The sequence below is a fragment of the Molossus molossus genome, unplaced genomic scaffold (assembly GCF_014108415.1).
Source record: "Molossus molossus isolate mMolMol1 unplaced genomic scaffold, mMolMol1.p scaffold_m16_p_17, whole genome shotgun sequence".
NCBI classification, from domain to species: domain Eukaryota; kingdom Metazoa; phylum Chordata; class Mammalia; order Chiroptera; family Molossidae; genus Molossus; species Molossus molossus.
In genome coordinates, this window is record NW_023425352.1 from 38,184,502 (window position 1) to 38,208,417 (window position 23,916).

Below are 23,916 nucleotides of genomic sequence, written 5' to 3' on the forward strand. Positions count from 1 at the left end.
TTTAAGAAGTTAAAGAAAGTAATTGCATTCTTTTAATATTTATAGGGGAAAATATGGAAAGCAATGTAGTCGGAAAGAGCTGTAACCTTTTTATTTTTATTTTTCATTCTGAAGACCAATGCAGAGAAAATTCAACAAGGAATATTCTGTTAGTCATTGTTTTTATACTACTTTAGAAACCATTTTGGTAAAACAATTTTTTGTGTGTGGACAATGTACACTTGAAAAAAATTATTTAAAAAGGGCCCTTTATAAAGCCTCCAGGTCTCAAAATGCTCATCTGAAACCTCACGATCCAGTTCAGTGACTGTGATTAGGTTCATTTATAAAAGTCAAAGTGACTCTGGCATAATTTTTACGTTTTCTGGAAAGCCAAAATTCTTACTTTTGCTTTCAGTTTTAGAGATGTGCTGTTGTTGTTTTGTTTATTTTTATTGATTTGAGAAAGGGAGAGGGAGAGAGAGATAGAAACATTGATGAGATTAGCTGCCCCCTGCATGCCCCCTACTGAGGATCAGGCCCACAACCTGGGCATATGTCCTGACCAGGAATTGAACCGGTGATCTCTTGGTGCGTGGGTTGAAGCTCATCCACTGAGCCACACTGGCTGGGCTAGGGATGTGTTTTTAAATTGTCCCTATTTGTTCATCACTAATTTCTCTGTAAAATGAACAAGAAAAACTTTATTGAGAAATTGCGTGTAACCAATTGAGAATCTAATGTTACATGTTTGAAAAAGGTTAGTTATAAAAGTGCATAATGTAATCCAAGACGATGCATAACACATTCCCTCATTTTCAAATTTAGTAATATGTCATTCACTACTTTCTATCATGCATTATTACAGTTACTTAATAACAACTGTTTCTGTTTCCCATCAGGAGCAAGCAAGCCACATTAACAGCCAAGCTTTATATGTTAAGCACAATATTAGACTTCAAGTTGGACCCTATTTCAAGGAGTAGCTTAAAATGCCAGTATCTCACAGAATCCCTTGACTAATGGAAGAGGCAGATGTGTCAACAAGAACAGACGCTCATCTCTGTGCACACTGAAGCGAGAGATACAAAGACCTCAACCACTCCCAGTGGAGAGACGTGCTGAGGCATTCCAGAGTCAAAGGCACTAAGATGTTGAGGCAGATACGATGTACCTTCAAGTCTCAGTAAAGCATTTCCCAACTGTGCATACTTCAAAGTAAAATTTACAAAATGGTCATGAAGAAACAAGGCATGAGGGACTACAATAGTTATTGTCTTTGCCTGCACAACATGATTTATTGTCTGACTAGCTCTGATAACTGTCTTTTGTTTCCTCTTGGGAAAAAAATCTTAGAAGGGATACATTGTGGCACCTCCAGCTCCTACCCAACCATAAGGAACCAGCAGTATACATTATACTACCTTATTTTCACTAAGCACATGTATTTGCATATAACATCTTAAAATCCCTGCCCAGAATTTTCTAAATTAGAAGAGAATTGACAGATCTTTTCTGTTCTTTGAAGCTATCTTTAAAAGTCTATGTCTGGGGAGAATGTGTGTGTCTGGAATAGATGACAATGTTGAACTTGACCTGAGGCCCATCATCCTGGAAAATAGTGGATGTTTAGCAATGCCGTCACCTGTGGTGTTTCAGGGAATGGTTTACTGTGCAGAATCACCCTTCTCCATGATGTAACTAAGAATCAAGCACAAGTCCTTGTTTAACTACACCAAGGCCAAACACAGGGCTGCCACATCCTCTGTCCAAAAAATGATTCACTAAATGGTTATACACCACTAGTCAATTGCAGCAAATGCTTGTTAATCAAACTTTAATTAAGTGGTTCCTTCCCCCCAGATCCCCGAACTTGGAACCATCTTTAGACTGTTTCACACACAACTCCTCCTGAAAATACACAGGCCTCAGGGTAATACTTTTTTTCTGATCTACTGTTCAATAATGCCATCCTTTCAGTCCTCTTCTCACATTGTTTGGGTAAAAATCCTTTTACCTAACCCTTGTGAGGCTTGCAGAGCTATGGTCAGAGGATTCTCCTTGTTGCAATCGTTTCTGGCCTCTCCTTGAAAAAATTGTTTTGATCCCTGGCCAGTGTGGCTCAACTGGTTGACTATCATTCCATGCACCGAAAGGTTGTCGGTTTGATTCTTGGTCAGGGCACATTGTCAATAGATTTTGCAGGCTAGATCCCTGGTTGGGGTGCATGCAGGAAGCAGCCAACGGATGTTTCCCTCTCTCTCTCTCTCCCTCCCTGTCCTTCTTTTCCTAAAAAGAAAAAAAATCAATAACAAAATTGTTTTGAATAAAGCCTTTCATAACTTAATCCAGTTTTATTATTTTTTATTTGATTTATTATTTGATTTTGTATGCTTGAATTCCTGGAGCCCTCATTTCTGAAGCCTGTTAATTGTATAATCCACAACTTTTGACTTTAGCAAAGAGTTCATGGTCTAATAGCTTTTATCTCTACAAGGCACTCTCTCTTCTTCCCGGTCCTCTGCCTTCTCTGGCAGTACTGACGATATTTTGTATTTGAGGTCCTAAACTTTCCAGAATTTTAATGTTGAATTTAAATTCTTTTTGCTTTGGCACAGAGTCAGAGGGGGGGAGGGTGTCTAACAGTAGTCAAATGTCTGTAAAAAGGAATTTCTCTTTCAATGTACTTTCTACATTCATAATAAAATTTAGAGATGCCTCTAATGTTTAATGCTCATCTACAAAAATGCAAATATATGTGGATATGAATGATAAAGCACATAAGGCAGCAAAATAAAGAAGGACATTTCCTTTGTTGCAATGCAATTGAGTTTATGTGCAGCTGTGTGATCTTTTCTAAGATAACTTCATCTGTAAGAAGGGAAAATATTTTCTTTCTTATTAGATTGTTGCAATGACTATATGAGATAATGTTCAAATAATTTGCATGGAACTTGGCCCATAATATACATAATATTTATTTGTATCATCAACATCCTTTTCAAATTGAAGAGTAGCATTCAGAAGTAAGAGAGTTTATTCTTAATATGGATGCACATTACTGGATCGAGTGAGGTCTATGGACAAGATTTTCTATAACATCCTACTCTTTTGGTTCAGTCTTACGTTATCTGTCTCTTATCTGGATTTTTCAATAATTTTCTCATTGGTCTTTTACAAATCAGATTTTTCTTCCATACCTTTGAATGTGCTCTCCTCTTAATATGTAATTTGTGAGCATCCCCTTATTATTTAACAAAATTATTACAGAAATCTTAACAATAGGATTCTGTTTTAGATAAGGGTAAAATTCTGGACTTTGGGTGAGATACAAAAATAGATTGGATTTCAGGCTCTTGTCTCTCACAAGGGAGGTGTGAGGGGAGGACTGTGCTCTATGTTTGGAAAGAAGTTTGTCCAGGGATAGCCAAAGATATAGACGGGCAGGTACTGCTTCCTGCCTGTCGAAGGTACATTATCCTTTCTCTCCTCACTAGTATTACTTTGAATTCACTGGGGACTGGCAAAGTTTCCAACATGAAATTAAATTTCCTAGATTGCCTTGCAACTAAGTTTCCCCATGACACAATTCTGAACAATGAGGCTGAAGAGAAAGTCTGCTACGAAAAGTTTGTTTTCCTCATGTAGCATTACTCTTTCCTTCTTGTTACTTCCTTCTTCCTCTTGAACCCTGACATGTAATTGTGCTTTGAGATATAGAAACTAAAGTAGCTGTGACCATGCAAACAAAGGAGAGCAGAGTAGAAAAAGAGATGAGGACATTTGTGACACCATGGGGCGGCTGCACTAACCCTCAGCTGCTCACATCCAGACTTTTTTCACCTGTTAAAAGAGAATGCTTTATTCGATTCTGTTCATGCTTTTTGTTTGTTTGTTTTAAACATCCAAGGATATTCTACTAATTCTCATAAATCTTCTCAGCTTTTCTCCAACAGTTCTACTAAGCTGGACCCTGGATACCATGATGATGGAAATGTAAAACGTGTAAGGGTTTATCTCAGTCTCCCAATACTTCTTTCTCCTTTTAACTTTCTTTAAGGAAAAAATTTCAAATATATAAAAAGGCAGAAAATATTATCATATGCTCCATTTATCCATTATCCAGATTCAAGATGATCGACTCATGGCCACTATCATTTTATGCATAACTTCACCAACTCTGCTCCCACTCCCACCACTCGCTTAATTTTGTAAGCAAATCAGAAATGATTTATCTTAGAAGTACAAATTGGAATAAAGTACTATTTTTACTTAAATAGAACTATGTATGCATTAGTGATAAATACATTAACAAGGAACATTTAAAGCAATTAACCCACAAGTAATGTCCTATCACTCCGGGGAAAGCAGGACTCTAGGATAAGATGACCTCTCCAGAGAAGCTTCCATATGGTTCAGGCAAAAAACAAAGTAAAGATGGTTACAGCGGAAGAATTCCGCATTGGCTATCTAAGGGTTTGGGGATGGGGAAAAAATTAAAATAGTGGGAAATCACAAAATAAATGATTTTCAGACCAGATCAAAATATCTCCCTCATTTGCCTCACAACTAATGAGGTAAATGCAGTTTTGCCTTTAAAATGATAATTACTTGCACAGTGTTTATTCCACAACTGTGAAAATAGTCTCATAGTCCAATCCAACAACAAAATCCTTGTGCTTCTTTCTATTTTTTGATGCACCATATATTTTGCAAGCATACCCAGATGACAGAGGGTAAGAAAGGTCACTTGTGTTTTACATTTTCTCTTCTACTCTTTTATTTTCATATTTTCAATTTATTTCTTAATATGATGTTTCAAGTCCTTCTCTGGAGATATCAAATGTTATTAAATTTGATGTGTATATTTCTCCATGTCATATATATTCAATATGTAAGCACAGATCTATATATAATTGTTTAGTTTGTTTCTTTAAATAAAAATAAAACCATTCTATACATATTAGTCTATAAGTGGCTTTTAAAAAATATGTTATGGTCATCCCAAGATAAGCAAATGTTTATATTTTCCAATTTCTGCATACATACATGTCCGTATATAATTTTGCACTCACTGGAATATATACTACATGCTAGATTGGTTTGCTTAATGTAATATTTTAGCTGTTTTCTTTCCCTCCTCCTTCTCCCACTCCCTCCCACTCCTCCTATGTCTTCTAAGCTTTTATCTGTAATTGAACGACTCCTCCCTCTAATAACCAATATCAAGTTTGGAATCAGAATGCTTAAATCTAGATCTTGGGTCCACTTGACATGTAGCCTAGGGCAAGATACCGTTTCCTCACCTGCAAAAGGAGGAAATAGTAGTCCCTACATCATAGGGTTTCTGTGTTAAGAATATTTATATAGACAGGGTGCTTAATACATTATCTGGTAAGAATAAATAAAACAAGATGATCTGTTACTAACTGACCCCTGGTTATCTTTCCAGCTTTTGTGGTTGTTGTTGTTGTTACAGTTTTCACCTGGATCACTGTATTCACACACTTTAGCCTTCTCTCTGTTCCTTAAACAGGACAAGCCTTTCCTTAGGACTTTAGCACTGGCTGTTCACTCTCCCATATTTCGCTGTATACTTATTTATGCATCTTTTTGTCTCATCTTGTCCACTGAAATATAAATTCTAAGTGAGTGCGAAGCTGGGTTTTCTTGTTCTGCATTGTGTCTCTGCTCCCTAATATCATGTATGAGACAGAGTCTCTCATTTAACATGCATTTGTTGAATAAATGCATTTTTTTCACTTTCTGTTTAGCCTGAGAGTAACTCATAAAAATAGATCTTATTTCCTCAATTTCATACATAATGGAAGTCAGGCTAAATGCTTTCTTGAATGTTAAGTTAAGCTGTTGAATTGGGCTTGAATCCAGTGGTCTTTTCTGTATGTCGTGTTCTTTCCACTGTTTCTTAATCATGTTCTTTCCACTCTATATTAAATGTTATTTATACTTTTAATATATATGCATTCAGCCTATTCAATGAAATTATAAATCTCTTCAAATCGTGCATTTTACTGTTTTTAGTTTATATAGCAATACTTAGCTCCCAATAAGTACACCATAAGCATTTGTTGTTAGTGATGATTCTCTCTTTCATGGGTTTATGCTATTGTTTTTTACTGTATGATACATATATTAAATGACTTTTCTATGCTTCCTATAAAATCTTACTTGTTTCTGTAGGTGTCGCAGTTAAATTTAATTTTGCAGCAGTTATGCAAGGAACATCGATGGCATCCTTAGCAAACATTGATGGGTCTGAACTGCAATGGTAGAACAAACAGATGGAAAGGGGATCATAGGCAGGGAAATGAGAGGCAGAAGATGATGGGAAGAAAACATAGTTGATGTTACAGCAATACGGGAGCAGGAGACAGTCGCTGCTTGTGAAGTAGGGAAACCATGGTGGGTGCTGTGCTGGGCCTTTGACAGCCACTGGAACCTAGGTGGGGCATTTCAGCCAGAAATAGATGAGGATAGAAACAGAGTAGAGAGAATTAAAAAAAAAAATCTAGAAAGTTAGTGCTTGAAATAAGTTTGATTCACAGAGCTGCAGTGAAGTAAAAATAAACCAAGAGATCTCTGAAAATTTTCTTCCAAGACAAACAAGAATGTCCCCAGTTGTGTATGGCACCCTTTCAGATCATCAGGCTGACAAAGATATGGTCTGTGCAATGTTTGACATTGAAAGTTAGCCCCTTATATATTTAGAGCTAGAGAGAAATGAAGAGAAACCATGTAGAATGTGAGGCATCAAGTGGTAAAACATTCTTTGAGCATATATTTTAACACTTAACGGTCTGTCTCCCTCTATTTCTATTGCAATAAATTGAGTCCAAGTCCTCTTTTATTTACCCTCTGGATCAAAACAGTATCCCACTAACCTGTTCCTTTTCCTTGACTCCAGAGGCCAATCCACAGTCTCTGGAATTCTCCTCATAAGTGCAAAATGATGGGCACTCTACTGCTAATATCCTACCCCAGCCTTCTCTTCTGAAGAGCACCCAGTACTCAATTCTCATCGCATTTATGTTGGGCCACTCATATATTCCTAGTTATTTTCTGACATTAAAATGCATAGTATCACTCAGGACGCTTATAAAAATGCACATCTGTGAGTCTCAGTTTCAAAGATTTGAATTTCATAATTCTGGAATGGAACCTAGCAATTTAATTTTTAACACATGCCCCAGGATACGAGCTAAAATACCATAAAGTCATGCAGAACTACCAGGTTCTCTAAACACCATCCTATTTCATGACTATTTACCTAGAATATCTATATGTTGCCTTGAGCATTAATCCTTTGATTTTGGAAAAATGCCATAAATTCTTCACAATCCTGCTCAAGAATTTCTCTCCTCACCAAGCTCTCCTTTACTCTATGTTTTCTCTATCTGATGATTAAACAATTTCTCCTCTGTATTAATTATGTGCCTTGTAGATACTTATCTTAATGCCTCTATACTGTATCTTTATTCTTATCTTCACAACTAAAGTGCTCTTGAAGGGTTGCCTTAATGGCCTTCTTAGTCACAGTGCTTGGCACATGTAATTATTATTGTAATGTCAGCATTTCTTATGCTGACCCTAAGAGTAAAGTCCAAGTCTTGGTACTGTAACTTTTTTTCATATATGTCACATATATCAATTTCTACATAGCATTCCCCTAATCCAACTGTTAATTTATGGGGAGGAGAGAGGCTTGAATGGTTAGAAAGGTGAAGTTGCCATTATTTCCCTGTACTCCATATTTTTTTTAAATGTGTTTTTATTGATTTTATAGAGAGATGAAGGCAGAAGGAGAGAGAGAAAGAAACATTGATGAGCAATAACATTGATTGGCCACCCCCTGTGTGCTCCCTACTGGGGCTCAAACCCCCAACCCAGGTATGTGCCCTGACTGGGAGTCTAACTCATTACCTCATGATGTTTGGGATGATGCTCAACCAACTGAGCCACACTGGCCTGGCAGTATTCCATGATTTTTTGATGGAGAAAAACAAGCCTAGAACTTACCATCAATAAATGAATCAAGCTGGAGAAATATTTCTTATGATCAACTAATTTATAATGTAAAATAAATTATTAACTTACATTACGGACACTATTTCAAATAGGGGAGTAACTAGAAAATTGGAGAGAGAGAGAGAGAGAGAGAGAGAGAGAGAGAGAGAGAGAGAGAGAGATATGCTTGGCAAATCCTGGGATCACAGAAATAAAGTAGCCTTTAAAATAAAATATCTACTTTTATCCCTTGCTGTCTTTCCTAAACCTCTGCCACTTCTTTAAGCCATTGTTTCAAAACCATGGAGTTATAGATGATAACACAATACCTTTGAATTGAGAAGTTTAGCTACATTCTAAAATGAGCTGCTTTAAGAAAATTCTTATCTCTCTCTCCCTTATCCAAGGTCAAATGCCCTTTATCAAGGGAACTACATACTATATATAGTATTCTAATGTCACCTTCAGTTCTTCATATATTTTATCTCTATCTCTCCAGTATACATCTATCCCTATCTCTATGCATATTTAGAATAAAGTGAAAGGAAGAAAAAATATGTTTCTCTCAGTCCTTTTTATAAACCTATTTGCCTGTATAAAATATGCAAATATTTACATACTACTCAGACAGCTTTTCATTGTATGCCAATACATTTCCCAGTCCAAGTTCTGTCTAGTTTGGTCACACAAATATAATTCAAATAACTTAAAACAGTTTTTATGTATACCAAAATGGGGAATGACACTTTGTGTATTTAAATCATGTTTAAGGAGGTAGAGAATTAAATTGGCAAAATTGACCTACTAAAAAATAAAGTCACTGATTTGCAAGGACTTCCTTCTACAGCAGTAGTATTATTTACCATGATCCTTGTTTAGTGATAAAAGCAATTAGTTAAAAAGCATATTTGGACTACCACTTGGAAGAATTTTACTGACACTAAGTGCCAATGTGTAGCTTATATCACTGGACATTTTCCAAATTACAGTGTTCATCATATTCTTTTTTTTTTCTTTATTGATTTTATAGAGAGAGAAAGGGAGAGGGAGAAAGCGATAGAAACATTGATGGGTGAGAACATCAACTGGCCGCCTCCTGCATGTCCCCCAGTAAGGACTTGGCCCACAACCTGGGCATGTACCCTGACTGGGAATCGAACCGGTGACCTCTTGGTGCATGGGTTGATGCTTAACCAGTGAGCCACACTGGTCAGGATTACTATATTCTTTACTGTGTCAAATGCACAGCTCATGACTCAAATCAGCTTTGAAATAGTCAATATTTATTAAATATTCAGTATTTATTAAACCTAAGACCTTTGCATTGGAGAATTATATTTGAGCCACTGGAGATTAAAGAGAATATTGAGGATATAGTACATTGACTATTTTTCTTTAGTTTAAATAAAAAATATTGAAAATATGCAGATTGGTTTAAAAATAGTTTAGTGTGTTGATTGGAAATTAAAGGGACTGCATCTTATAAAATATGCATATTAAAAACTAAGTTAGGAATAAAATGTGATTACATTGGGTATCTCGTGTTCAAAATTTTCAGATCAGTTGTTTGTCATATTAAATGAAAATCAAATCATTTCCATGTTACATGAAACTTTATGTGAAAAAGTATTAATGTTTGTGAATTTTTAAACTTGAGCAATATACTTCAAGATGTAAAGAACACAACCTTTTACCTAGTAATTTCTAAAGTAGAGCTGAAATCACATAATAAATAGTCACTGCTCAGCCCTTAAGTTTAAAGGCTGAAGGTTAATACCTTTGAGCTTAGTGGAATAATAGAGTAGAAACACTCTTAAGATATTTTTCAATTGACTAAACTGTGAATTGATACTGAATTGCCTGTAAAAGCTGGACTGAAAAAACAGTTTTTGCATGTGAGTAAAGTGAATATAAAAAATATAGCCAATTATTAATCATCAGTATTCTGCAGCCATACTTGCAAGAGTTAGAGAAAATTTTAAAAATTAATGAAGCTTGTACATAGAAGTTCCTGCTTTTATTTTAATGATTGTTAATAGATACCAGTCCATATCATTTGGAAAAAAAATAAATATGTAGACATAAACACAGTAGTCATAATCATGTTTTCTATTAACTATTATTAAAAAACAAACAAACAAAAAAAACAGAAAAAGCAATGGTTCTTTCCAAACATCCATAGGCTTTTCCTTTTTTTTTTTTTTTTTAATCCTCACCCGAAGACATTCTCTCATTTTTTTGTTCAGGTAGAGTGGGAGGGAGAGAGAGGAACAGAGAGAGAGAGAGAGAGAAACATTGATGTGAAAGGAACACATCGAGTGGCCGCCACCGCACGACCGACCAGGGCCGGGGACAAACTGCAACCGAGGCACGCGGCCTTACCGGGAACCGAACCGGGGTCTCTCAGGACCGCAGGTCGACGCTCTAATCGCTGAGCCAAACCGGCCAGGGCCATAGGCTTTTTCTTATCAAGGACATAATTCTAATGCATGCCTTTAGGATCCCTTTAATAATTACATGGATAATAAACGACTGCTTTTTTGCATGCATGCATAAATATGTCAAGTTGTTTCATATAAAAATATCTCTGGGTATTGTTGGAAGCATTTTTGCACTTTACACTTGCAAAGTTCTTTAATGATCTCACATTGTTTGGGAATTCCAAAGCGCTTTTGAGGTAAGTCTTTTGCTTTTTCATTTTACACTTAAGTAAGAACAATAAAATACCATTATTTCTGCATAGAGTGTATATATATTTGCCTTCCAGCTTGCTAGTGATATATATATATATATATATATATATATATATATCACTAAATATGCAGACTGTTATATACATATCTATTGCCTTCCAGCTTCCTATTATAAATATATTTGCCTTCCATCTTGTAATTCCCTAAGCATGGATTTATATTTACAGGCAAACTGAATTTTGTATATTTACAGTGGATTCTCCTTATTTTTCAACCACTGTCAAGACAAATGCAATTATATATCTTATTCTTGTACTAAAACTCACAGAAAACATTTCTCTAACATGTACCAGGAATATTTGAGCCATTTCTGAAGAACTGTGTCATAGAATAAAGATGTAAATCTTCCTAGAGCCTTAATTGTAACTAATAGTCAGTTATTTAAAAATTAAAATTTATGTTAAAGACAGACATGCCATGGATGGAAAAGATAAAGTCACATTAATACTGAAAAAACAATACAACACCTCAAAAGTATGAATTTAAAAGGCATACTTTTATAAAACTGAAGCCCAAAAGATAATCTCTGAAGCACTAAAAAAAAGTAGTGATGTCATCATAAGAATTTTTACATAGTTTCCTGTCAATGTTTCATTTGCCTACAATGATAAAGATAATATATGCAAAATAGGGATTTCCAATCAGAGAAATACATAAGGCTGGTAACTTAATTAGGATTATGTGAATAGACAATATTTATCTCTTATTCAATTTTAAATTGCTAGTATTTAGTATCCTCAAGTCAGATGCAATATTAGTTGTTTTGCTTTGACTGAAAAAACAACAACAAAAAATAAAACCCTCCAAAACCAAAAGCAATGAGTAGAATATAGTGAAGAATTAAAAGGTATGGAGAGAAATGATATTTTGTGAGAATTAGGCATTTTGAAACAGACTGAAATGAAACTGAAATAATTTATTTTCTTCTGGGACTCAGTAGATTTCAAAAAACAAATGATATTAATTGATAAGAACCTATTCATCGTGTAACATCATTTGAGACTCATGGTGTCAAAAGAATGTCAAATAACCTATGAAACATTCACTTTATAACTGAATTTATTAGGGTGACACTGGATAATAAAATTATATAGGTTTCAGGTGACAATTCTATAATACGTCTTCTGTATACTGTATAATGTTCACCACCCCAAGTCAAGTCTCTTTCCATCACCATATATTCCCTCTTTTCCTTCTCCTACCTCCCCATACCTCCTTTTCCCTCTGGTATTTAGCATTCACTTTCATATTTGCTACTCATCACAGGATAGAAATCTAAGAAGAGGTATTAACTGGTTATTAGTAATACAAACATATTGTAGAAAGAAAAACTTTGCATATAACAATGTTCCATGATGCTTATTCACTACAAAGATATCTAAAACATTTTCTAGGACTTGGGACAAAGTTTCAAGGTTAGCATTGAAATTATTCATTTTGTTTTTAATTTACTTTATATATTTATTCACTTATTTTTATCAATTTTTGGAGAGAGGGAGGGAGGGAGGGAGGGGGAGAGAGAGAGAGAGAGAGAGAGAGAGAGAGAGAGAGAGAGAGATCAGTTTGTTGTTTCATGTATTTATGCATTCATTGGTCAATCCTTGCATGTGCTCTGACCGGAGAGCAAAACCGAAACCTTGACTTATGGGGATGACACTCTAACCAACTGAGATACTCAGCCAGGTCCTTTAATTCATTTATAAGTTTTAGCATAGCTGCTGTCAATAACACTCCTCAGATCCCTAAAATAAATTTTAAGAATAGTAAATGAACCTAGAGCTTATTGATAAGATGCTACGTCCTCACTAATAATGCCCACACCCTGCCTATCCTAGGTATTAATATAAATCCAAGTACATTAATCAACACTTTCACCAAAACATGCTTCTATAAATATAATCATGTAATCAAGCAAAGTGAATATATTGGCAAGGATTTCTTGGAAATGTGAATCCCATAGTATTGAATCTTCCCTTTTTATTAATGATGTTTTGAAAACAGTGTAATATAACCAAAAGATCATGGATTATAACGTTGATGGCACCACACTATCAAATTCTCAGGTACTCAGTATCAATTTATGAAAACATCCTATTCACACTCAACTTTGGAATAAGTGCACTAATCCTCTATTATGGTTAAATGAGACTGAGACCACCAAGCCAAATTGCAGGAGTTACTGTTTTTTTTTCTGATTTTCTTTTCTAGTGGAGCCCCCCCTTTTCTTTCCAAATGATAAAGTGATCATTTTATAAACATACACACACATACACAATTGTCTATTCAAATTTTAAATTATGCAAACCAGGACACTGAGTGAGAAATGGGGAAGAATTATTCTTAGTAAATTATAGGTTGTTAGATGAAATCTCTATCAACTGATTTGTTAGCAAATCAATTTAAAAAACAAAAATATTTCTGACTCATCTGCATATAATCCGTCACCATCCATTTTCTCTACTTCTTCAACCACATTTGTTATCACTAATTTTCTCAAGCCAGTGTTTTGCCAAATCTCAAACTTACCAGCAATATTCGTCTTGTAGCCTTTGATTTTCTTTTCTGTCTGTAACGTACATTTCCTAGCTAAATGCATGGCTCACATCTTTGGTCTTAATTTTGTGCAGAATTCAGCTCACATGTGATCTCCTGAGAGAAACATTCTTCTACCTGAAATTGCTCCCCATTGTCCCCCATTGCTCATCACTACCTCTTGCTCTCACTAGAGGTCCTGCTTCTGCCTCTAGGTAGGGAGTGTTGCCTGTTTTCTTTCCTCATGCATCCTCAGAGCTTAGAATAAGTTCTCACATATGTAAAATGTCAGTCAGCATATCTCAAATAAATGACTAAATAAATGGTTAAATAGTTGATTAAATAATTGAGTAACTGATCGAAACAATAGCAACAAAAACTATTCTGTAGGTGTGTGTTAGAGGTGGCTTCCAAAAAAGGAAGAGAGAATTGTAAACAGGAGGTTTCGGTTTACCTTTATCACAGCTGTTTGTCATCAGTAGAAGACAGAAACTGGGGAGGATAATTTTCCTAGTCAGCCTTGACTGGTCGCTATTCCTTTCCTACTCCAAACCATTTTAACACACAACCTCTTCAATGCACACAAGTCTGACTATTCAAATTACTGTTTCGTAGATTTGTAAGTTTTCAAAAGTGAAACAAGCAAAGAGAAAGATACCATCAAGAGCATGTAAAAGAAGAATGTTTCATGCTATTATAATGAATCAAGTTTTATTTCCTAGGTGTCCTGATTTAAGGAGAGTTTCGTGTTAACTAGCCAGCACTTAAGACCTGAGAACCAAAAATTACTGTCTGGCAAAATGCAGAATCTAGAAAACAAAAACCAGGACTAATACTAAGAAAATTTAAAAAATGATAATAATAAAATAAGAAAGAAACAAAGAAAAAAAAATTGCTGCTGGTCACCAGTGGTGAGTAGTTTAGGTAGCTTAACAAGAAAATACTTTTAACGTATGATCATATCTCCACATTCTGTTTAATACCATTCGTACATTTGTATTTTAGCCAAGCTGAGTGTATTTTAAGGATTCATGGCTATGACAATTCTCCAAACTTTCAATTATTAACTACAATGAAGAGATCCCCTTTGTTCTAAGGAATAAGCATGCACTATTTGCTTAAACCTCACCACCTGATGTGAACATAAATACATGCTACCCTTAGTGCATACTTTACAGTTGTAGGAAACAGCTATAGTCCAAGTGATATCAAGTACTTTCATATTTATTAATCCATATAGCACACTTACAAGCATATTTTACTGAATTACTTTAGCGATTCTAGTTAGAAATATGTGGCATTTTGATCATTTGTTTTGAAAACTGCCATAGGAGGTATTTTATATTTAAGAAGTTTCAAATTATCTGGTGATTACTGTCTTCATCCAGTCATTGCTAAGAACGTTTATACTGCTGATTATTCAAAAGTAACAGTAGTGACCCATTTCACATTTCCAGTGTCCTACCAAAGAAAACTCTTAGCTCTATAGCCTCAGCAAGAAAGATCTAGCAGTCAATATTAGATCATGAGGAACAGAAGTGATAGAACCATTTGTGCTAAAGGGGCATTTGGGAGAGAAAGTCTTAGGGTTGGGGGGCAAGGGAATGCTGAGATCTAAAGCCTCAGGGAGCATGCCCAAGGAGAACAGATGCAGGCATTGCTTAGGAAAGTTTCCGGAAAGACAAAAAACCCCAGGAGCTTTATTCTAAACCAGTAACTGATCTTTGGTACTTCTTCCATCCATAATTTCCCAAATAATTTCCATCAGGGACTCACTGTCCAACTAAACTAAAAAAAATATATACAATCTAAGTGTAAACAGTATATTGGATATGCAAAAAACAAACAACAACAACAAAAAAACCCTCAAAGCCAAGACCTCTCACTCCCTTCCAAAAGGTGTTTCCCTATGGATGCTCTGTCCTCACGTAGAAGAATCTTTGCCTTTTATACTATTTGAATTCACTTGTATCCTCCTTCTATCATTGCTCCCTGAATTAGAAGTTAAAATACTAGTATCCTGTGGAACATATGACGCATACAAGATATGTCTTTTTTGGCTCATAAAAGGAATCAAAATTTAAATTAGAATGACTTATATTTAATATATAGAATTCCCTATTATTCTAAAAAACAAAACAAAACAAAACAAAAAAAACCCTGTGGATCTTCTTTTCTACGTGGTTATAAATGGGTAGAATCTAATAGGCCTTCTCACCTCTACTACTGAGGCCCGTTCTTACTTTCCTTCAAGGCCCATGGTCCATGTTCCAACAGGCTGTGCAAATGAAATCAATACCAACTTCAGCTGTTTGCCTTAATGACTTACGATTTAGTTATTCTCTTTATAGAAAAATGGTTCATTATAACAGTACCATTTAGAATTAAATGTATGTGTGTGTTTGTGATGTAATTTAATTCTATATAATTGACATTTATTCCTATTAGATATGTTTACAATTCAGGCTTTAAACAAAAAGAAAAAGTACAATTTGAATAGAATGTCTTTTCTATGTCTGTGTTTTTTGTGTCTGTAGAAATCAGGGGTTATTGTGCACGATTGAATCTTTTCAATGTTGTTAATAACATTGGCATTCTGACATTTAAACAGTAAATGAGGGGTTGCTAACTTTTAGAGTTGTTTCCCTGGTATAAAATGCCCCAGCTTGCTGGCTTTTTTGCCTTCTATCTGCTGTGGGAACTTCTGCTCCTTGTTTTATGCTCATTCTATCAGCTCCAGTGATTCCATTGCATATGGGGTGATATTTAGTAAACAAATGAGAAAAGGAAGATTGTAAATTAAATATATGATTAAATGTCAATAAAATTCTAGGTAACTTGAGGGGATAATTAATCATCAATTTGGTTAATGCTTAGAAACTTTTCTGTTTATTTATTATTTTCGAGTTATATATTCAGAAGGTTTGTAGCTGCTAACCTTTAAGAAAATGATTCTTTGGCACAAATGAAAAGCAGCAGAGTGCATCCTTGCATATGTAGCTTCAACAGTAATAAGCAGAGCTGAACTGTTTTCTACTATGAAAGTTGTCTTATAGTAGTAAGAGGTTTAAAATATATGAAGAATGGACATAATTTTTTTTCATCAATTTTGGTCTAATGGTGGCAGATATAATAGTATCAATGAACTCCTCCAAAAGTTATAGAAAGGTCTTATTTCCTCATCAATGTGTATACCCTTCACTGAAAATAGAATGATTTGATGATTGAAAAAGTAAACAGTAGAATGGCAAAAACAAATTTTAGTGCTATGCAGCATCCATAAGCAATCTAGCCAGAAGGATACTAATGTCTTATAAAGAGTTAAGAGGGTCTTTTTTTTTTTTTACAATTAAAAATCAACTCAGGATGTTATAAAGTTATAAAACAAAAGGAGTGTATTTTTCTTATTTATTCAGAAAAATGAAACTGCCATATAGAGCAAAAGGTCATTTACTTGATGTCAACACTGATGATCCAATATAACCTCATACAAAGTATTAGTTAAGATGAATACTAGAACATTAAGATTAATATTAAAATAATTTTTAATATTTTATAAGTTTGCACACTAATCTGTTAATTTACCTTACTCTTTATAGAACTTCTGTAATTGTTAGAGTTGTTACATTCCATAAGTGTATTGCCTACTGCATAAAACCATATTTTATTTTATTTGTCTTCAATTTACCTCTTAATTTATTTACATTTCAGATAGATAGAATTATTCTGGGATTTGTTGATGAAAACCATCAAAGACAGAGACAATACTATTGAGCTCAGCAATAAGACAACGCAGAAGTGGGGTGACACAGAAGTGCTTACAGAAAGGAAACTTTACTTCAGGTGGTGAACACATAATACAATGCACAGATGATGTGTTGTAGAATTGTATCCCTGAAACCTATATAATTTTATTGAACAATGTCCCCCAATAACTTTAATTTAAAAATAAATAATAAAAAGTAAAACCAAATACTTAGAACTACATCTCCCATAAAAAAAGATATACCAGATTTCCTCCACCTTTTATTTTTATGAGTAAAGTTCTGTACACTTTTTCAAAGTTTAATAGCTATGAGTATATTCTATATTTTATTTAATACATAGATTATGCAAGGTACACTTTGTTACTTTGTTATGTGCCTTATTTGAAATAACCAGAATACTTATCAAAGAACAAGAAAAAGAGAGAGAGAAAGAGAGAGGGAGAGAGATCCAGGAATATCTTAAACAGATGTTCTAGTTTAAACACATTGAAAGAAACAAGAAGCATGACCTAAGGCAGGCCCGCATAAGAATGTCAATCATTAATAATAACATTTCTCTCAAACATTTACATAAACCCAGGACTCTACCTAAGGCAGCAATTATTAAAACGTTTTCCATATACTTTATATTTTTTAGTACCTTCAACCTCTTGGCTACACCCTCAAACTGTTCACGTGATCCCAAAGGAATGACGTCATCTAGGCTGCCATCTCGGTCCCCTCCGCTCCCTTTCTTCTCAGCACCTGATGCAGCCTCACACCTGGGTTCTGATCCCCTTCTGCTCTGTGCTGTTCTACAGTCCACTCTGCGTCCACTCTGCTCTTCTGGCAAAAATGTTCTGCCAGTTTAAACCTTTCTCGCTTTAGAGAATGAAGAAGAATGAAGATAAATAGACAAAAAGGGGAGGGTTGTGAACACTTGGATATAAAAAAAAAAAAAAAATTGTCATATTACCCCTTGTTTGAACTTTGGGAATAGTCACAAAGACATGTTGACTAGTTAAGGTTTTCCTCTCTACAAGTACAGACCCTTTTTACGAGCAGTGTGTGCCACTCTACTTGGGACTCGTTGGAGGTCTGCAGGACAGTTTGGCTAACTCCTTGCTATAAATCTAAGAGTTATGTAATCAGCAACTATATGAAAAACATAAAAATAAAAATTTAATCTTCTACTCTGCCAAGCCCAGCGATTTTGAAAATGGAAAGAAAAAGCTGCCAGGGAGAACTTCTAATAACTACTTAATAACTGTTTCAAATGAAGGGTCAATCTCTACACATCTCCACTCCCTCCCCTAGCTACATGCTTGAACCAGAGAAACCCTAGGGAAGGAGTGACTGAACCAATTCATCGTTTCTTTATATGACCTCCTCTACCTCCCTGGAAACATGTAAGGGTAGGTGATGCTCGACCCAGTTTCCACTCTGGCTCTGGACACTGTCCTAACAAGGATGGGAAAATACTTTCACTGGATGAGCCACGGCATCATCTGTTAGCGGCTGCTTTCAGATTGGGCAGGCACTCAGCATCATCTTTCATTTCTCAAATCTGCTGTAAGCTTATGATATCTTTTTAACTTTACATGCATCAAGGACATTTAGGATGGACCTTCTGAACTCTCACAGATAGTGATATCCTTTTGCCTTTGAATCTGTCCATTTTGGTATAATCATACTGTTCTATTTAAACCATAACTTTCAAAATGTCTTGTTCCCTTGGCTCAACATAGCCTATGCAGCTATCCAGTTTCTGAGAATTAGTCAGAAGCAGTCGTTCCAGAGCCTGTTTGAATGACGTTTCGCAGTTGTGACGCAGCCAGGACTCTGGCTTGGCAGCACTCGGAGGCAGGCTTTAATCCCCCTCGTGAAACTGCTCCTGGCCTCTTTTCCCAGTAAGACTCAGTATCGTAAGCAACTCGAAGTCCAGTGAAACTCGAATATATATCTCCAGAAAGATTATTTTAAGACTTCATTTTTTTTTAGAGCAGATTTAGGTTCACAGCAAAAATGAGAGGAAGATAGAAAGATTTCTCGTTTACCCCCAGTCCTCACACATGTGTAGCCTCCCCCATTATCAGTCACTCACTAGAATGGTTTATCTTTTACCAAGGTTAATCCTACATTGCCATGTCAGAATCACCGAACGTCTAGTTTACCTTAGAGTTCATTCTTTTTTTTTTCTTTCTTTCTCTTTTTTATCCTCACCCGAGGACATTTTTTTTTTTTTTTTTTTGTTCAGATAGAGTGGGAGGGAGAGAGGAAGAGAGAGAGAGAAACATCGATGTGAAAGGGACACATCGAGTGGCTGCCACCCGCACGACCAACCAGGGCCGGGGACAAACTGCAACCGAGGCACATGCCCTTAGCGGGAACCGAACCCCTTAGCGGGGTCTCTCTGTACCGCAGGCCGACGCTCCAACCGCTGAGCCAAACCGGCCAGGGCTTAGAGTTCATTCTTGGTGTTACACATTCTTTGGGTTTTTCAAATGTATAGTGACCTATCCATCATTAGAATACAGAAAATATTCACTGCCCTAAAAACCCTCTGTGCTGTCTCTTCATCTTTTCCCTGCCCCCGCTTACCCCCAGCAACTTTGGATCTTTTCATTTTATCCATAGTTTCGTTTTGTTTGGAGTATCATATAGTGGAATTATACAGTATGTAGCCTTTTCAAATTGGCTTCTTTCACTTAGTAATTAGGCATTGAAGGTTCCTCCATGTCCTTTCATTGGTTGATAGCTCATTTATTTTTAGCACTGAATCTTTCTGGACATACCACAGTCTATCCATTCACATACTGAAGGACATCTTGTTTGCTTCCAATTTTTGGCAATTATGAATAAAGTTGCTATAATCATCTATGTGCAGGATCTTGGATATATATAAGTATTCCAGAAACAATTTTTAGAAATTCTCATGTATTAAACAAGATAATATGTTCTAAGTCAATTTCTCTGTATACATTCTACCCTTAAATGTAATCCTGCACTAACTATGTTGCGCGTACTAGCTCCAGAGCTTTCTGGTCATTGTCAGAAACCCCCATGTGTCTTTTTATGTGTTGAATCTGTGTCCTTACAACATAAGCTTGCTTTCTGGTAGCTGTGATGAAAACAGATGCCTGGCTGAGACTGAGGGTCATATAATGAATCTGTTATCAATATGTTGCTAAGGAAAATGACCAAGGAGGGGGGAAATCTAATAGGATCCAGGATGATGAAGAAGTTTATGGATCTCCATCTACAAATTTTTAAGTTCTTTCAAACACAGACATATGTACAAATGAATTTAGCATACATATTCACACAAAGGAAGCATTTCCATCCCACAGAGTATAAAAATGTTGAAAGTTGCTGATGCATGTGACAGATTACAGACATTCTGCAAATGTGCCTCAATGATAATTTTTTTTTTTTTAAACTGAGTTATTTAAAAGCTCTACTTTAGTAGAGGATATGTTTAGCATTGGAGACTGTTTAGCAGTACACGTCTATAAAGTAAGCCAAGGGCAAGTAGACACACAATAAACTTATGAGTTTGGCTTAATAAAATTTTTTCTTTTTATTTTTGAAAGAAAAAAAGGAGAGGGAGATAGAAACATCGATAAGAGAGAACATCCATTGGCTGCCTCCTGCATGTCCCCCCTGGGGATTTGGCCCACAACCTGGGCATGTGCCCTGACTGGGAATCGAACCGGCAACTTCTTGGTGCATGGGTCGATGCTCAACCACTGAGCAACACTGGCCAGGCTTAATAAAGGATTTTCTATGCCTCACTTTTAAAAACCCCTGGAACCTTTAAAAAATGTGTGCTTATTATACTGGTAGAATAGGACACCCACATGTTTTATTACTATGATTTTAAAAGCAGGGAAATAGAAATTAAGAGAGTTTAAGAGCAGGACTAGAATTAATGGTTTATCAGATTGCCTTAAAAAATTATAAAAGACATTTCCATGCATTGTTTCCTTTAGACTTTTAAGACAAGGACAATTACACACTACATTATACTATCTGGCAGAGGTTCATTTGCTCATCATATTTTAGAAATTTAATGTAAAAGAAAAATGTAAAGCATTTAGTCTCTGAATTGGTTATTTATACTCTTTGGGATGACACTCAAATAACTATGGCAGTATTCTGAGTAGTTGGCAGTTTCTTCTAAACATGCCAATTAAAGAACACTACATTAATGCACTATATTCTTCTAAGACTAAAATATTGAGCTTTCACAATATGCCATCATGCAGCAACATCTTTGCAATATGCTATAGCAACATCTTTATAGAATTCCTAAGCTCCTTTGAAAAGTGGAATCATCAACATGACAGGAGATAAAATATCACCACAACTATGGCTATAATTATCTGGTTGGCAGACTTAGCTCTGTATAGAATCACACATTAAAACAAAATTATTTAGTTAAACTAGATGTTTTAGTTCAGTTCAGCTTACACGTTCAAGAGAATTGGTGAACAATAAGACAAGAAGATATAGATTGGTCTTTTGTCTTTTTATTTATTTTGTTAATCTCTGGTTTAAAAAGTAAATTGTTGTGGAATATAATGAACGTAACAGTCTGAGGAATGGGGTAGTCCCAGAGACGTGAAAGTGGGGTACAGACTGACAATCTCCAGAAGAGGAGGTGGTGGGGGAGAGATAAACCACAGAACTTATATGCATGTATGTATGAACAATGGACATGGACAACAAAGCTGGGGACAGGGCAGGGAGGGAGGGGGAGAAGGGATTCAGTGGGGGGAAAAGGAGAAACATCTGTAACAAAAATAAATTAATTGATTTAAAAAAAAGCAAATTGTTTTTATTGTGGAACATTTAGAAAATACAGATTTCTTCAATAAAAAATAGTTAACCATAGATAAACCATAATTCTATATGTGAGGTAGAAAATTGTCGTGGAATAATATTTTTATTTGTTTTCCTTTTCTGCAGACACATATAGAGTTTACTTTCAATTTATTTAAATGAATCATAATAGCTATTATTAACTTTGTATACTTTCATGCTGAAGAGGAATTGACTTTTTAAAAAAAAAATTTAAAAACCTTAAATGTTTGTGATTTCTTTAGTGTTGCTAATAGATAATTAGATTTGTTTAAATGGAAACCAGCAAAGCTGCAGACATTTTTAGCCTATTTCAAAGGATATCAAAAAAAAAGAGCTGATGGAAACTCTTCAAAAGAGTGTAAGGAATGTTTCTAATGCTGCATAACAAATCAATGATGAAGAGAACAATGCAGACATTATGTATATTATAGACATTTTCAAAATATATGTAAATTGAATAATATAAAAATGACATTTTTTAATAATTGAAAATTATTTTTAAAAATACATAAATGTGGAAAAAACAATGCTTAGAGTAGTCAGGAAGTACAAATAAAAGAAGAGGGATGGAAGTTTCATTCTATAATTAGTAGACAAAATAAGCCACAGAGCACATTCCCACATTTGGAATAGTTTGCAGTAGAAACCAACATTCAAGAGAGGTTATTTTCCTCCTAATAGAGAATCTTTACATATTTGTACACTAAAGTTTAGAGATACTAAAAGGGCATGGTGAAAAAAAAAGTGCTAATTATATAATTTTTGGTTCTGATAAGAAAACGTATCCATTTGAAAAACTTAATATGAATTAGGTATTAGTTATTCAACATGGCAGACAACCTGTGTGAAAATCCATACTTCTTCATCTGCGCTAGACTTTCTAGCAGTTTTCCTAAGCATTTCTAAATTGCCATGTCTAATAAACTATGGATCCTAATCTTTACCAGATTCCAGTCATTTTAAATTAGCAGTGTAAGACTTACCTGGGTCAACTTCTTTGGAAGAACGTAAAGTATTTCAGTTAGATGACTAAGTGATTGTATGCATAATAGTCAACTCTACCTATGGACAAAGAAAACTTCCAGCCAGCATCTGGATGTATCCCTGGACTGATCCTGAATCAAATGATTCCTTCACAATAAAAACTGAGCAAGTAGCTAGGGTTTCTCATAATATAATCCAAGTAAAACATTTCCAGGGAATGGCGATATCCAACTCTTACAGGGGAGAAATTAAAGGGGAGCTGTTTGTGAATTTGGGTTCAAGCTTTTATTTAGCACGTTCACACATAACAGAGATAGCATTAGAATGAGAAGAAACCCCTGTTAGATAAGTCACTTGTAAAACATAAAGCCCACTTACCGTTCCGACTCTCCTCATCAATCGCAACTATGGTAGCTGGAGGTCCTCCCCTAGCTAGTTTGCAATCTAAAGAGAGAAAACAACCAAAGGTAAGAAGTCACCACTGCAGGAACACTCCCCCTCAGATCAAATTCACTGAGATGAATAGTGACATTCAAAAACAAAAATCCTCCAACAAAACCAATATGCATCATTACTTGGAACAACTTTAAAAACTTTTTTTCATAAGAACCACAGATGGCTTACCACGTCATAACACAGTCACTTTGTAGGCCACGACTATTCAGATTTTACTGAGAAAACACCAGCAGAGACTACTGGAGAGCAAAGGTCCTTCAGGACAGCGATAATGGGATGGTAATTAAACCCAAAGAAATAACATAAAAGAATGATTAACAAGGATAAGTTGTAATTAAAACTTGACAGTAGACACAAACATAATTGGACTTTAATTGTGATAGAGTCTAATTAAAGGGAGTGGATACAATTTTAACAATGTCCTAGAGAGACTAAAACAAAGACAGACAAGCAACGCTGGTGAGGTTGTTGGGAATTTTTACTTTTGTCATCTTACCCTCATATTGCCAGTCTGGAGTCAAAAGCATAGAGTCATCAAGGGAAGCAGATCAGAAAAATGGAAGAGAGAAAGAAAG

The 23,916-nt window shown here is 35.3% G+C and overlaps 1 protein-coding gene across 2 annotated transcripts in view; it reads right to left on the reverse strand.

The window, feature by feature from the left end:
• Positions 1–23,916, reverse strand: part of PCDH15 (protocadherin related 15) — a 737,327-nt gene that overhangs the window by 527,119 nt on the left and 186,292 nt on the right. Inside the window, exons 3-4 of one of the 2 annotated variants that reach the window (XM_036264711.1) lie at positions 23,838–23,852; positions 23,264–23,329 (exon numbers count right to left, since the gene is read on the reverse strand). In XM_036264711.1, the coding sequence (XP_036120604.1) occupies positions 23,264–23,329; positions 23,838–23,852 (81 nt within the window). Of the gene's footprint in view, positions 1–23,263; positions 23,330–23,837; positions 23,853–23,916 lie in introns of those variants that run through there. The other variant, XM_036264710.1, reaches the window with a different exon arrangement.